The 14268-nt window shown below is 42.9% G+C and overlaps 1 protein-coding gene across 1 annotated transcript in view; it reads right to left on the reverse strand.

Moving 5' to 3' along the window:
* Positions 1–14025, reverse strand: part of MID2 (midline 2) — a 96954-nt gene extending 82929 nt beyond the window's left edge. Inside the window, exon 1 of the mRNA XM_039233498.1 lies at positions 13343–14025. Within this exon, the coding sequence (XP_039089429.1) occupies positions 13343–14002 (660 nt within the window). The 5' untranslated portion in view covers positions 14003–14025. The remainder of the gene's footprint in view (positions 1–13342) is intronic.
* Between the last annotated feature and the right edge of the window lie 243 nt (positions 14026–14268).

Consider the following 14268-nt stretch of genomic DNA (forward strand, 5'->3'; position numbering starts at 1 on the left):
TTCAAAGATTCACTGAGCACTTGCTATGGGCCAAGCATTGTTCTAGATGTTAATTAATAACACTGTACCTTTTTGCTCCAGGCTCTCAATATTGGGAAAAAGATGACATTTGTGACTTCATGGGTGTAGAATTTATGATATTAAGGCAACCTTATGTTTTCTATACTATTTTTAGCTTTTTAAAGTATTTCATAGTACTTTGTCTTCATAGTAACCCAGTGGCATATGAATAGGTATTGTTCTTTTACAGATGAGTAGACAAAGGGAACTGTAATTTATTGAACAATCAGTACTTGCCAGACACTATGCTAGGCATTTTGGTATATACCATTTAATAACCATGATAATTCACAAGGTAAGATATGTCAGCATCTTACACACGAGAACTGAGCTTCAGAATGGGGGTAACGTGTCCTTCACAGCTCTATAATTAGTATGCGACAAAGCTGGGATTAGAACCCAGGTCTCTTGCCTTACTCACAGCTTTTTCCAAGTATTTTGATTTTTTTGTCTTTTTATTGAAACCATTTTAGATTTATCAGTAGGTTTCTTCAGGGGAAAAAAAAAAAGATGGTATTTTAATTAAGTGTGAGATTCATCAAAATCAAGCTTTGTATGGGTGCCTGGGTGGCTCAGTCGATTAAGCTTCCAACTTCAGCTCAGGTCATGCTCTCATGGCTCAGGAGTTGGAGCCCCGTGTCGAGTGCTGTGCTGACAGCTGAGAGCCAGGAACCTGCTTGGGATTCTGTGTCTCCCTCTCTCCCTGCCCCTCCCCCACTCACAATCTCTCTCTCTCTCTCTCTCTCTCAAAAATACACATTTTCAAGAAAAATTTTTTAATTATAAAAAAAAATCAAGCATAGTATCTCATAGCTCTCCTTCTTTGGCCCTAAGGAATAGCCCATGGAGATAGTAGAACTCAAATGGCAACTCCTGGCTGTATCAAGACAGGATATCCATTGTTTATCGTTGCTTACTGGTACATAGATCTTCTTAGGTGTGCATTAGAAGCAACGTGCAAATCTGTTGAATATAACAGAATTACAACAGCACTCAGAACTCTTAGCGTATTTTCAGTTGGGCAGGCAGCTCCCTCCCATTTTCATTCCTTATGGGAAAAAACAGAGTGTTCTTTGCTCTTGGTTGATAATGGGCTTTTATATTCCTCCCCACTCCCAAGTCTTCAGCTCTGGTGGCTCCTTCTCCTCTAGGACTAGTCCCAAAATCCACTCCTCTCTCTCTCGCTCACCATCCCAACACCCCCACAAAGTCTGTTCCAAATACCCCAACTTCTTTCTTGGCCCTTCCTCTGCTAACATTCCTTTCCTTGGTTTTGTACATCGCTTCATTGCAGTCTCCATGGCTCCTTTGGTTTGTAGTTGTTCAAAGTCCATGTTTTCGCTATGAGGGAATGTAGGGGGAAGCGAAGGGGAGTGGGGGAAGGGGAAGAGGACTCATGTACTTGGCCCCTTTCTTGTCTATTAAGTAGCTGTGGCTCCTTAGTATTCTTGGCACTGTCCCAGGAGTCCATCCCAGAGGATGTATTCCCATGGATATATGTATTTCTACGATGGGCGGTCTGAGATCACTTGTTCTCAAACTGGATTATGAGAACCAACTTAATCTTTGCTTCCCTCTTGCCAGATCTTAGTTTCTTTGGCTTTATTCCCATGGAAGTGATTTTTCCCCACTTATTCCATTGTTCTTGGCTTGGGCACGGTGTCTCCCCTGGCCCTCTTTAACTCCACAACCATCTCAATCCATGGCCTTCTCCTTAGCAAGGGCAAAGAGAATGGAGAAGAGAAAAGAAGGGCAGCAATTGTTGGTTTGGACATGATCTCTAAGCTAAGTAGATATCACGAGGGAAAAAAAAAAGAAATGGCAGTAGTTCAGAGATTTAATACAACAAAAGGTAATGAGTACCTACTCTGTTGAAGGTGCAGTAAATTCAAAGAGAAAGAGGAGGTGACATTAAGGTGGATCTTGAAGGATAAGCAAGATTGTAACAGAGATGGAGGCGGACAGGGTGTTCCAGGCACGAGGAATAACATGAGTAAAAGGGAATAAAGTATAAAGACATATTCAGGGAAGAGAAGTTGACTTGGGCTAGAAGAGGGGGTACAAGAGAGTAGTGGGGGACAAGGTTGGAAATGGAGGTGGAGGTGCTGTTTTCAAGGTCTTGAATGCCTAGGTGAGGAGTCTGTACCTCCTTTCATTCTTTAGCAGTAGGGACTTCCCAAAGGCTTTTGAGCAAGACAATGACATAATCAGGGCCGCGTTTAGAACGTGTCACAAATATGTGGGGCAGACTGAAACAGGAGAGCCTAGGGGCAGGGACTCTGGTTAAGAAGATGCTACAATATTCAGGGCAGTTGGTAATGCAGGTCTGGGCCAAACCGGGAGGATCATCGAGAGAAACATGTTTCAAGAAGGAATCTGTCACTGTCACATATGCAGAGAGTGCAAGATATATGAGGACTCATAAAAGGCAGTTGGATATGGTAATTAGAAGTAACTGGTGACCTTTGAAAAAGGAGTTCAGGAGAGTGTTGGAAGCAAATGCCAAAACACACAGAGTTAGGGAGTACATCAGTAGTGACTATGTGGAGGCTGCCAGTCTGTGCTCCTCTTCAAAAATTTGGCTGGGACCTGAATAAGATAGAGCTCTGGTTTGATATAAGGGTCCAGCTTAGTTTAGAGAGTGGGCATTGGTAACGGGCTCAATCAGTTTATGACTTCCACTAGCACAGTGGTCCCGATTCCTAGATCGATGGAAATCCCATGTATCACCATCAACTAGACTGACATATTAGGTAAACGTAATGTAGATTGATGAACTAAGAGCAGACACAGTATTAGAAGCCGTGTTTCAAACTGTATTGCATTTCCATTCAAACTTAGGATTCCATGGGGAAAATGTTTTCTAACAAGTACATGCAACCTGTTGCAACGCTTTTCATGAAACAAACATCCTATTAATAATTCATAATGCAGAGCAGGGCTAAGATCTGTGTGTTCCTCATTTATGGCCCAGAATGAAGACTCACAGTTTCTGTAAAGCCACTGAAAACAAAAATTAGGGTTGAACACATAATTTGGGGTCTGGTTAGACTATGGACCTTGGGTTACCATCACAAAATTATGGCAAATGGTTATTTTGCTCTGGCCTCCTAGCAATTTGTAGAACACCAGCACATTTTAACAACACAGAACTAGAACTGACAAGATGACTCTAATTTCCACCTTACTTCATTAATATGAAAACGCTTTGAAAAAATAAATCTCTGGCTAATGAAAACACCATCTGTTGATGGCTTTTTGCCACTGTTTTCTTACATTACGAGACATAATTTGAGGAAAACCCCGAACATTTACTTACTCACTTCCTATTCATTTACAAGGAATTAAAGCCTCCTCTCAAACTGGAATTGATTCTCAATAATGAACATATGCAAAGGGAAGCAGAGAATTGATACACTTATACAGTCTATTTCTTCACCCTTCCTTATCATGCCTCGCACTGACGAATCACTTAGAACTAGAAATTCTGGACCACTCTAGGCTTGAGTGATTTTGTTGATTTGGCCAAGCAATTATCTTGCCTATCCTCTGGCGGGGCAGACCAAGAGAATACACGTATGTACGTGCCTGTGTGGGCTTGCATGTGCCTCTGTGTGTGTGTGTGTGTGTGTATGTGCATGATTATACAGTCTCTACATGTAAAACTAAACATGACTCTTCGTGGTTATGTTGTAGTGGTTTGGCTGTTAAAAATTGGTTTGTTTGGCTCTTCTCTTGTGCCATCCAGTTAATCACTGGGCCGGGCTCCCTGTGTTCAGGCCCAGTTTAGTGCAGCTTTCTAGAACAGTTGAATGATGACAAAGAGAGAGCCAAAGTGGCAGGGGAGATTGGAATGGAGATATCTGCTGGGAGGAAATGAAGACAGGAGGTTGGCAAGGCAGCAGGATGAAGCTCCCATTTCCTGCTGCAGGAGGTTACCTCTGGGTCCTTCTGTACTTCCCCTGTGTGAGGGTTAGAGAAGCCATTTGCACTATGAAACCCCCTTCACCTCCTGATGACTCCATCATTACAGCCTTCACAAAATTGTACATGCGTCTAAACGGCACAATGTGAGGGGAATATTTGGCTGATTTGCATAACTGACATTTTAAAAGGCCCAAGCGAGCTAAACTGGTGGTCAATACCGATTCCATTTTCATCCAACTTCCACTTCATTTGTATCACATACACTTGACCTCTTTGTGTTCTGTTATACCCTTCACAAAGAGGAAAATGTTTGCCAACTCTGAGAAACCAGGCCCAGGCTATTCTTCCAGACAGCATCCCATAAAAAGAAATGGCTTCTTTAACCCTCTCAGATAATTGCTAGGAGTTTTTTTTTTTTTTTTTTTCATTTCTCTAGACACAGGTGGTTTCAAATAACTTTCCCATTGGTTCCCTCAAGAAACCAAGCTACATGGCAAAACACCACCTCTTCCTTCAAAGCCAGAGACTCTCCGGATGGCACACACTCTCGACCAAAATCACCACCTGTCATGCTCTGTGGAGGCACACATGAGCACACTTACACACACCTACCTGCCACAGCGAGTCTCGAAGCTTAAAAAGGGGGTGATGCCTTTCTGTTTATTCTATTTAAACATGTAGTATTGCCACCAAATGCCTGTACAGTCTTTGGCTTTCTAAAAGGTACCAGGGGAACATTATTTAAATCTACACAAGATCCCAACTGTTTTGATGTGGGCATTGAACTTTGGGAGAGGCAGGGGGAGGAGGGAAAGGAAGAAAGGCCGATGTACCCTAAACCAGAACCTTCCCCAATCTGCAGAAGACAACGTCATCTTTAAAAATGATCTGAGGAGCGCCTGGGTGGCTCAGTTGGTTAAGCATCTGACTTCGGCTCAGGTCATGATCTCACAGTTCGTGGGTTTGAGCCCCGCATTGGGCTCTGTGCTGACGGCTAGCTCGGAGCCTGGAGCCTGCTTCGGATTCTTTGTCTCCCTCTCTCTCTAACCCTCCCCTGCTCATGCTGCTTCTCTCTCTCTCAGAAATAAATAAAACTTTTAAAAAAATGATCTGAGCCAGTGACCCCATTACTATTTATCGACATGCTCTTTTTCTGACATCCTGTCTACTCACTGATGTTCTCAGCTATTCCAACAGCCAGTAGCCAAAAATCTTAGCACAGTTTTGGGGTCACATTCTGCTTTCTTTTTTTAACTGCTTGTCTTAAAATACTTACTTTGCTTTCGCTTCAGTCTGTCACTTTATGTATCAATTACATATGGCCTTTCAACAGCAAAACACACCATCTGGTCCACCAACTGAAGCCCACACCCTTATGCCGGAGTGTCTTCCTTCCCCAAGCATGTATTTGCTGTTATACAAGCATGAGGCTATGTCCCAGAATGAGATACAGGTGATATACTGGATGTGCGAGGTTTACTCCACTTGAGATTTGTTAGAGAATTACCAGATTGGTCCTCAAGCCAGGCAAACTAGGTGGCCATCCCTCTTCTTTCTAGAATGTTCTGAAATCATTCAGCAAAGACCCATGCCTCCCATAGGGCTCTTATCAGGAGTGTTACATGCCCAATCTTGCATTTTTTTTTCCTTCCCCCCTCTCTTCAGGTGCACAGCATGGTTAAATCTCTAGCATAAATGCATACATTGTTATTTAAACCCTCTAAAAGAAAATCTGTACTAAAAACCTAAATCCAGTGTTTATTTTGATAACGGAACAGTGAGCCAAAGCCAACTCTGCTTTCCCGGAGTCCTTCCTCAATATTGTATTCTACTTGAGCTGTTCTTCTTCAGTTCCTCCCTGTCACGCACATCCTCCTCTTCCTCCTTCACCTGGTCTTCCTTCAGATCTACCTTCTAGACCTTGAGTGTGCTGCAAGGTTCAGTCCTGGGCCCTCACTCAGCTCACCACTGTAAGCCTCTACCTCCATGCTAAAAGCATTCAATCTAATGTCTCTAGCCCTGATCTTTCAGCCACCACACAGGCTGGAATTTCAACTCCTTCTAGAACACTTGCCCTTTCAGTTCTGAGAGTACCCCGTGCTTTCTCTCCTCCAGATATCTGAGCAAATGTTTTCTCTCTGCTGGAGCAGGGGCTCCTTACTCCATCCCTGACCCCAACTGGGCATCCAACCCCCCCACTCAAAGTCTCTTTTGATGTCCCTCCTGTGTTCTCTCTCAATCCCTTGTGCTTCCACGGTCACAGAACTTACCACACTATCTTGTAACTGTGTCCTTAACTCTCTGTCGCCCCACAGTAAGCTGAAGGCTCCACCAGGGTTGGGTCTGTGCTGTCTTTATCACTGTAACCTCAACATCCCTTCTGATTCTTGGCATCTAATAGGTGTTCAGGAAATGTTGGAGGAGCGAACACACGTTGGATGACCCACGATTGTATCAAACTCAAATCTGAGGTTAAATCATCCCACCCAAACTGCCAGCCCCTCCCTAATGTCCCCATTTCTATCCCCGATCCACTGTTCTTCAAGACATCTCATACTCCAAAATCATTTTTTGCTTCTTGCTCTCCATCCTCTGTAACCATACAGTCATTTGCCAATCCTGTCAATTTGCCCTTCAGTCTCTCTCCAGTCTGACCCTCTTCTCTGAACAAACTCATTTCTGGTTCCCTGTTTTGAGCTCAAGGACTTCCTTTCCCTTATTCTTCCTCTGTGCTTCATGTCATGGCACTTAACCATGCTGCCTTGTAATTTCTGATGTACTTCTCTGTCTCTCTTACTAAGTTCAAAGCTCCCCAGGGCAGGGACTGTGCCTCCTTTCCTGTGTCCCCAACTCCGACCACAATGACTTGAACAGTGTAAGTGTTCAGTAAACAAAATGAGTGTCCATGAATTGTTTGTTAAATGAATGAATGAATCTCTGGCTTCGATCCCTGGTGCTACAGTTTAAGTTATTATCTGGTCTGTCTTCAGGGGAGATAAAGAACAAGACATTACCTCATTACATCAACCCCTCAAGAACTTGCATTTCAGTATCACATTTTTCCCTTTCAAATTCACTTCTTTGGGTTTAATAATTCTTTCCTCACCTATTTTATATTTCTGTAATATGTTCCTTTGCCCCATAAGAATAGACAGGATTTTCATCCTCCCGGGAATCGATCTTTGAGTCAACATTTTGTAAATTGTGCTCAGACTGGTGATTGTTAGCTCCTTGCAGATGTTAGGGGGGAAGACTTGGGACAAAAGAAACGAAAAAAAAAAAAAAACCCAGAGAGATAACAGCACAGATAATAGGGGTATCCACTTGCTAAGCTTGCTCTCAAACCTATAAAAAAAAAAAAACAATAGAAAACATCTTCCAACACAGTAATGCTCTAGGAGAACAGAGCCAGATAATCAATACAATTATTAGAGGGAAAAGAACAGGAATTCAGATGAGTGTCAGCAGACAGAGTAGAGATGGAATAAATGCATTTTTATCTGCCGCCCCCAACCCCAGCCACACACAGAACACATAGAGATTTGATACACAGTATAAGTAATGGTGAGCGAGTCTTGGACAATTAAGAGACCACAGAGAAGCCAGAGCTACAAGCAAGAATGACTGTATGATCGTGAGTTGAAGGCTAGTTTAGCTAGTTTAGAAACGCCATGACAGATATTACCCTCACCCCCATACATACATGTCCACCACCATATTTTAAGAGAGTGCAAATCTGGACTCGAATGCTCTGCTCATTTTACATTTCACTACAGTGGTTCAGTACCTAAGTGAGTGAAATTGAAGAACAACTTTTCTGTTCCCTCACTTATGGTAACCCAACCTGGCCTCACTGAAGATTTTTCTTATCATGAGGTCTTATGATATGGCTCATTTATCAGGGAGATCCTTAGTCCCGGGATAGGTTCTACTGAGGCCATAACCCTTCTTAAGGGGACCATGCTCACGGCCTTACACTCATGGCTCCCTCATACCCAACTTATCCACAGATATGCCCACAGAAGATTAAGACAGACGCTCTCTCTGCCTCACATGCAGTGACACACATTTATAGATATACGTAGATATACAAACAGAGTCATTCTCAGCCACTCAGCCATGCAGAAATACACACACTCCTATATGGTGACACAGACATATGTATGCAAATACACCCTCTCCCAACCCAGGCCTCCCCCAACCCAGAAAAAAATATTTCTTTCTTTCTCTTACATGAATTGGCATGCTGGTTCTGAAACTGTCAAATGCCCATTGGTAGATAAGTTGAGAGGGCATCTGTCTTGGCAGACAGAAGTAGGTGTCAAGTGGGTGAGCAGACAAATGACTGGGAGAAGGCGGTGGCTGAGTGAGAATGGGTGGGTGGATGACAGAGCGACAGAGTAGGAAGAAGGGCAAGTAATCAGCTCTGATAAGATTCTAGAATATCATATTTTCCAACCTTTTAACTCTTGTTGTGGCTTTCCTTTGAACATTCTCCAAGTCTCATATCTCCCTTCTCTTTGTCTAGCAATCTTTAGTTCTCTCTGTCTCAGCCTCTTTGTGTGTGTGTGTGTATGTGTGTGTGTGTGTGTGTGTTTTACTTTCCCATAACAAAAAGCTTACTCTAGTGCCAGGTCATATTTTATAACAACAAGATCCCTGATATGTAAATGTAACTGCATTTAAGAATTATCTGTAGTAATGAATTTGTGGAAATGTAATGAGAAAAAGAAAATGTGCTTGTTTATTCCTTTCAGGAAATTCCTCTATTCCCCCCTGGTTTTCATCAGCTATATTTTTGGCAGGCTGTGGGCATGGAGATGTGAAGACATCAGTCTCGAAGAGAATTATAATAATCGCATCTGATTTATACAGATGTCACCATAGGGTTAGGCAGTTGGAAAATCCAGCAATTCAAATGAATAGGCACTTAGAATTAAGGACATGCCATACTTTTGCTAACACTATGGCTTTGAACATTATCAGTGGTGCATAGGAGATTCTCTTCAGACTTCTAAAGTAGTCATAATGGCAAGACAGATTTCCACCTTACAAGATGAGATCTAAAGCAAGCTAGAGACATACTTCCTGCAGATCCAGTATAAAGATTTAATTCATTTGGATTTCTTGAGCATATACTTACCATGTGTGCAAGACAGTAGAAAGAATACTGAGGAAATAAAAGGCATTGTGCCTGGCCCCAAGGAAGGTACGGTACCACTGGGGTGTGTTGGAGTGGCCTTGCAGGGGTTCAATTGAGAACTATAGAGTAGGTGGGATTCCTCAGGAGGTCAAGAGAAGAGCATGAGTCAATGTTAAGATTTAAACCAGAGAATGAGTGTTATGTCTAGCAAACTGTTAGGAGACTAGTCTGGGTAGATGAAGGTAGCATGTCTGAGAGTGGTAGCAGGGAAAGATAGATGGGCAGCACAGAAACCAAATGGTACAAGACTTCAGATAACCAGTTGAGATCTGTCATCAATACAGAGCCATTGAAACCTGACCTCTTTTTATAAAGCCAACACTTGTTAATGCAATAATATCAATCTTTTCTAAGGGGAGAAACTCATGACAATGAAAACTGTAATATGTGAAGCATTTTTATAGATACAGGGCACATATCACGAGCTGAGATTATATATTGGGCCTAGTAAATGAAAAGAAGTAATGGAGAAAATAATTACTCTGATAGGCCCTACTATTGTAATAACTGCCACAAACAAAATTATTCTTTGAAATTGAAGAATTTAATTGAACCACTAGTAAGAAGCCTTCTGAAGGACAAGTAGTTAGAATGGACAGCTAAATAAGGATAATAAACCAGAGTTAAGTATCCCAAACCCTCTAATCCATTTTGAGTACATGTTAAGAAAACAGGGTGGCCTCTGGTTATTCTGACTTTTCATCTTATAATGTAACAGTTTGTTTATTCTTTATCAAACAAATAACTACTAGAGACCACTAATTCAACTCGGGGAGGTTAGTGCAAAAAGGGTAGTTATGCAGGCCAAAAATGAAGCTCCAGAACCAAAAAGTACAAATAAAGAGCAACTTGGGGCACCTGGGTGGCTCAGTCATTTAAGCATCTGACTTTGACTCAGGTCATGATCTCATGGTTCATGGGTTCAAGCCCCACATTGGGCTCTGTGCTGACAGCTCAGAGCCTGGAGCCTCCTTCAGATTCTGTGTCTCCCTCTCTGGCCCTCCCCAGCTTGTGCTATGTCTCTCAAAAATGAATAAACATTAAAAAAAAACCCCAAATAAACACATTCACTTATTGGCCAGAAAATAAAACCCCTAGATATATACTATCATCCTTCTGCTTCTCCTCTAAGACTCCTGTGCTCCCCTCAGGGCCAGTGGACTATGCCCCAGACCATCTCCCCCATAGCTTCTGACAACCAGCTTTCTCCTTTCTCCTTGGGGAAGAATCTAGCAGATTACAAGGAGAATCCTAAATGCTTTTCTAACTTAAAATGAACCTAAAGAAGTGAGTATATGTGACACTAAAAGTCAGACTTCCTCTCCGCTTAATGTGGAAAACTAATAGCCTTTTATGCTTGGAAACCAAACCAGAGTGATTCCCCACACATCCAACACACACACACACACACACACACACACACACACACACACACACCCCACTTCTCCCTCCCCAAAGTCCAAGATGTTCCAGACAACATAACAAACCACACGGTTGGGAATGATTCATATGTTTCCACTCTTGGTCCAAACATGAGCAAAAGAAGTTTCCACTTAATTTATAATCAGAATTTTCTGCACATTTCCTTAAAAAATTAAAGGGGAACAATTCAAAATCTGGCCTTTCTTTCTCCAAAAATTTCTGATTAGTTACAGACTAAAGTATCTTTTTGGTAAAATACTTTTGTGCTCCATCCCAGCCTGGAGACTTAGGGTGTAGCTGCATGGTGCCAAATATCTAATCAATCATTCAGTGTTTTCATGTTTTCGGATGTTTTCAAAAAGGTGGTGTTCTGGAGATACAGGCTTATTCTATCCAGTCTTTTGTTATCTCAACCATACATATGGATACAGATTTTTCTGTTTGGAGTATTTCTCAAGGCCAATGCCTTATTATAGTTCCAACACCTGCAAATATTTGGCAGAGAATGGTCCATCCTCTCCATATCCCCCACTCTTCCTGCAACCCCACCCCCATCTCTTGCCATTATAAGGCTGTAAGTTTACACAGTATGTCCTTCCTCCCCCCACCCCAACCATGCTGTTAATCATTTATCTGTGACCCACGAAAAGTTCGATTGCCAGAGCATAAAGGTAAGTTTCAAATCGCATTTCATGGGCAAAACTTAGGTCCAAAACAAAGGCAGCAGGCCATAGTAGAAAGGATACTTAAGTCAGGGTCTAGATGCTGAGTTCCAGTTCCAATTCTGTGACTTCAACCAAATCACTTAAAAGTCTTAGTGTACACCACATTAAATTGGAAGGCTTCAACTAGACCAAGAGCAAGGCCTAGCATCTTAGGATTCTAAGAACTGAAGTAAATGAGATTATTCCTCTCTGCAGTTGATAGGAATGAGAATATCATTCTCACTGAGTGAAATCAACAAACACTGAGCTTTGTACAAATTTGTAAATATTAGATAGAAATCAAAATTTAAAACGGCAGAAACCAAAGTGACTACTCTCCATATTACCTGCAACAAATTACAGAAGGGAAAAGATATCCTGTTCTGAGTATTGCTACTTTCACCAACTTCATAAAATTTGTACCTATTTTTTAAGTTTATTTATTTTGACAGAGAAAGAGAGGGTGGGGCAGAGAGAGTATCTCAAGCAGGCTCTGCACTGACAGCAGGGCTCAAACTCATGAACCGTGAGATCATGACCTGAGCTGAAACCAACAGTTGGACTCAACCAACTGAGCCACCCAGGTACCCATGCTTCATCATTTTCTTAGATAAGATACCCTGACTTTTTCAGAGCATGGCAAGAGGAATATCTCTGCTTCCTTCTTGTCCTCCTTCCATCCTATCTGGGTCTTCCTTCCAAACTGGCTTATATATGCAGTCCCAATTTGTGGGTAGTAAATTATCAGTCATTTAAGTGTTTTACTTTTCTGGAAATTCTGCTAAATAACTCCTCCTTAAGAGAAGTCGAACCACACAGCAGGCAGGCAATGGGAATAAGACAATTGGCCATGGAGTAGGGGGCACCTGGGTGCCTCAGTTGGTGACGTGTCAGCTTCAGCTCAGGTCATGACATTGTGGTTCGTGAGTTTGAGCCCCGAGTGGGCCTCTGTGCTGACAGCTCAGAGCCTGGAGCCTGCTTTGGATTCTGTATCTCCCTCTCTCTCTGCCCCTCTCCCACTTGCTCTCTCTCTCTCTCTCTCTCTCAAAAATAAATAAATATTAATTTAAAAAAAAAAAGACAAATGACCAGAGCTGATACTGTTAACATCAATGTGAGGTAGTAAGGTTTTACAAAATAGGCACTGAGACTTGCACGTAAATATCATACGGCACAACCACTTCGGAATACTCTGTCCACTGAACGCAAATGAAAGACTAGGAACTTACAAGGCAGGGAATGCAACCAACTGCTTCAGTCTGCAACCCACAAAAATGAACACTGGCACAAAATCTGATACTGGATTAAATATTTATTGCCTTCGGCTTAAATTTTTAGGTCTGATATTTGGTTATCCCTCCTTTGTGGTAAACGGAGGTTCCTTTTTTGTCTGCATGTTTTTTATTTTTAAGGCAGGCTTAGAATTGGCCCCATGTTAAAGGTTTGGTGGCAATTTGTAGCAAGCGGCCGATGCCAAACGTTTGTTGCTTTAGTGTACTGAGCGTGCAAACACATACACTGCTGTCATCCACAGAAATCTCTCACCTCCATATAGATACACTCAGACACCTCCACCCACCTACAGAGACACACCCAACCTGCCTGTTGTTATACCCATACACATGCATATCAGCACGCATGCTAATTACAGCACACCCACACAGGTGCTCACATACTTAAAAGAAGAGGTGGAAGGATCATGACAAAGATATGTAGTGTGCAATATGTCACTGACAGAGGAGAGAGGGCATTGTTTCCCTGGACGGACTACTGGTGTGGCGGGCCAGGGGCTAACCCATCCACAACTGGCCGGAGGTGAATGAATGCAAGGAGGTTGACACAACGGATGGAACAGGTTCCAGTGAGAGCTTGCAAGTGAGCAAAGGCTATTCCTCATGAGAACAGTTGGAGGGAACTGACTTGTCATCTAGGAAAAATGGACCTAGCTTTATTAGGGAGCTTGCTAACTGTACAACTGTGTGTAAAGAGACCCAGTCGGAGAAGGGATATGTCCCAGATCCCTTACCTTGAGTTTCTCAAATCGGTCATTCAGGGACGCGACCTGATGGTCTCGGTGACGTCCCACCAGTTTGCATAAGGCACAGATCAATTGGTCATCAGATACACAATACATGTTCACTTTCTCATTCTCATGGTCCAGGCAGGTGATCCCTCGAAGATGTGTGTCTGGTACTGGCTCCACCAGGCGGTGGCTGGTGAAAGGTTTCTTGTTGGGGTGTGTGGCCCGCAGGCAACGGTCACAGTAGGAGACCTCACAGGTGATGCATGTTTTCACTGCATCCCTTGGCGGGTCCTGCTCACAGAATTGGCAAGCAATTCGCTCACTAGACATGGCAGTGCTGGGCCTGTAAGTCCTCTCTCGGCGGCTCTCACTTGGGGAATTGGGCCCACTGACGGAAGCCTTCTGGAAGCGATCAATAATGTTCTGCAGAGTCACATTCCTCTTGAGGCCATCCAGGCCCCGGTGGTTCAGCGAGATAACATACCTGCACGTCGGACACTGGAAAGCGGTAATGGGTTCAATGGATTCACCAGAGCTGCAGCTCGAGACCAAGATTCGATGAGCACAGCTGAAGCAGAGGCTATGGGCACAAGGGAGCAGAAGGGGGTCTTCAAACAACTCTAGGCAGATTGGACAGGTCAATTCAGACTCCAGTGTTTCCATCTTTAGTGAAAATAATCCTGCTGGGGCATTAAGAACCGCAGAGGCTGGGCTTTCACCTGCAAGGAATACAAAGCAAGAGTCAAAGCAGCCTATTTATACACTAACCAATGGAGGCTTTACGTCTTAGATTCCCCAGCGATGCTGGAGCAATAGCAAAGCAATCGATCTGGGCGTTAATCAAAAAGCCTTTCTCCCCTTCACACCCTGTGGTTGACAAATGCTTGAGTTTATTTTCCTGCACTAATAAAGAGAACCGAGTGATCACC

Source organism: Hyaena hyaena, unplaced genomic scaffold, assembly GCF_003009895.1.
Source record: "Hyaena hyaena isolate Hyena2069 unplaced genomic scaffold, ASM300989v1 scaffold_77, whole genome shotgun sequence".
Taxonomy (NCBI): Eukaryota; Metazoa; Chordata; class Mammalia; order Carnivora; family Hyaenidae; genus Hyaena; species Hyaena hyaena.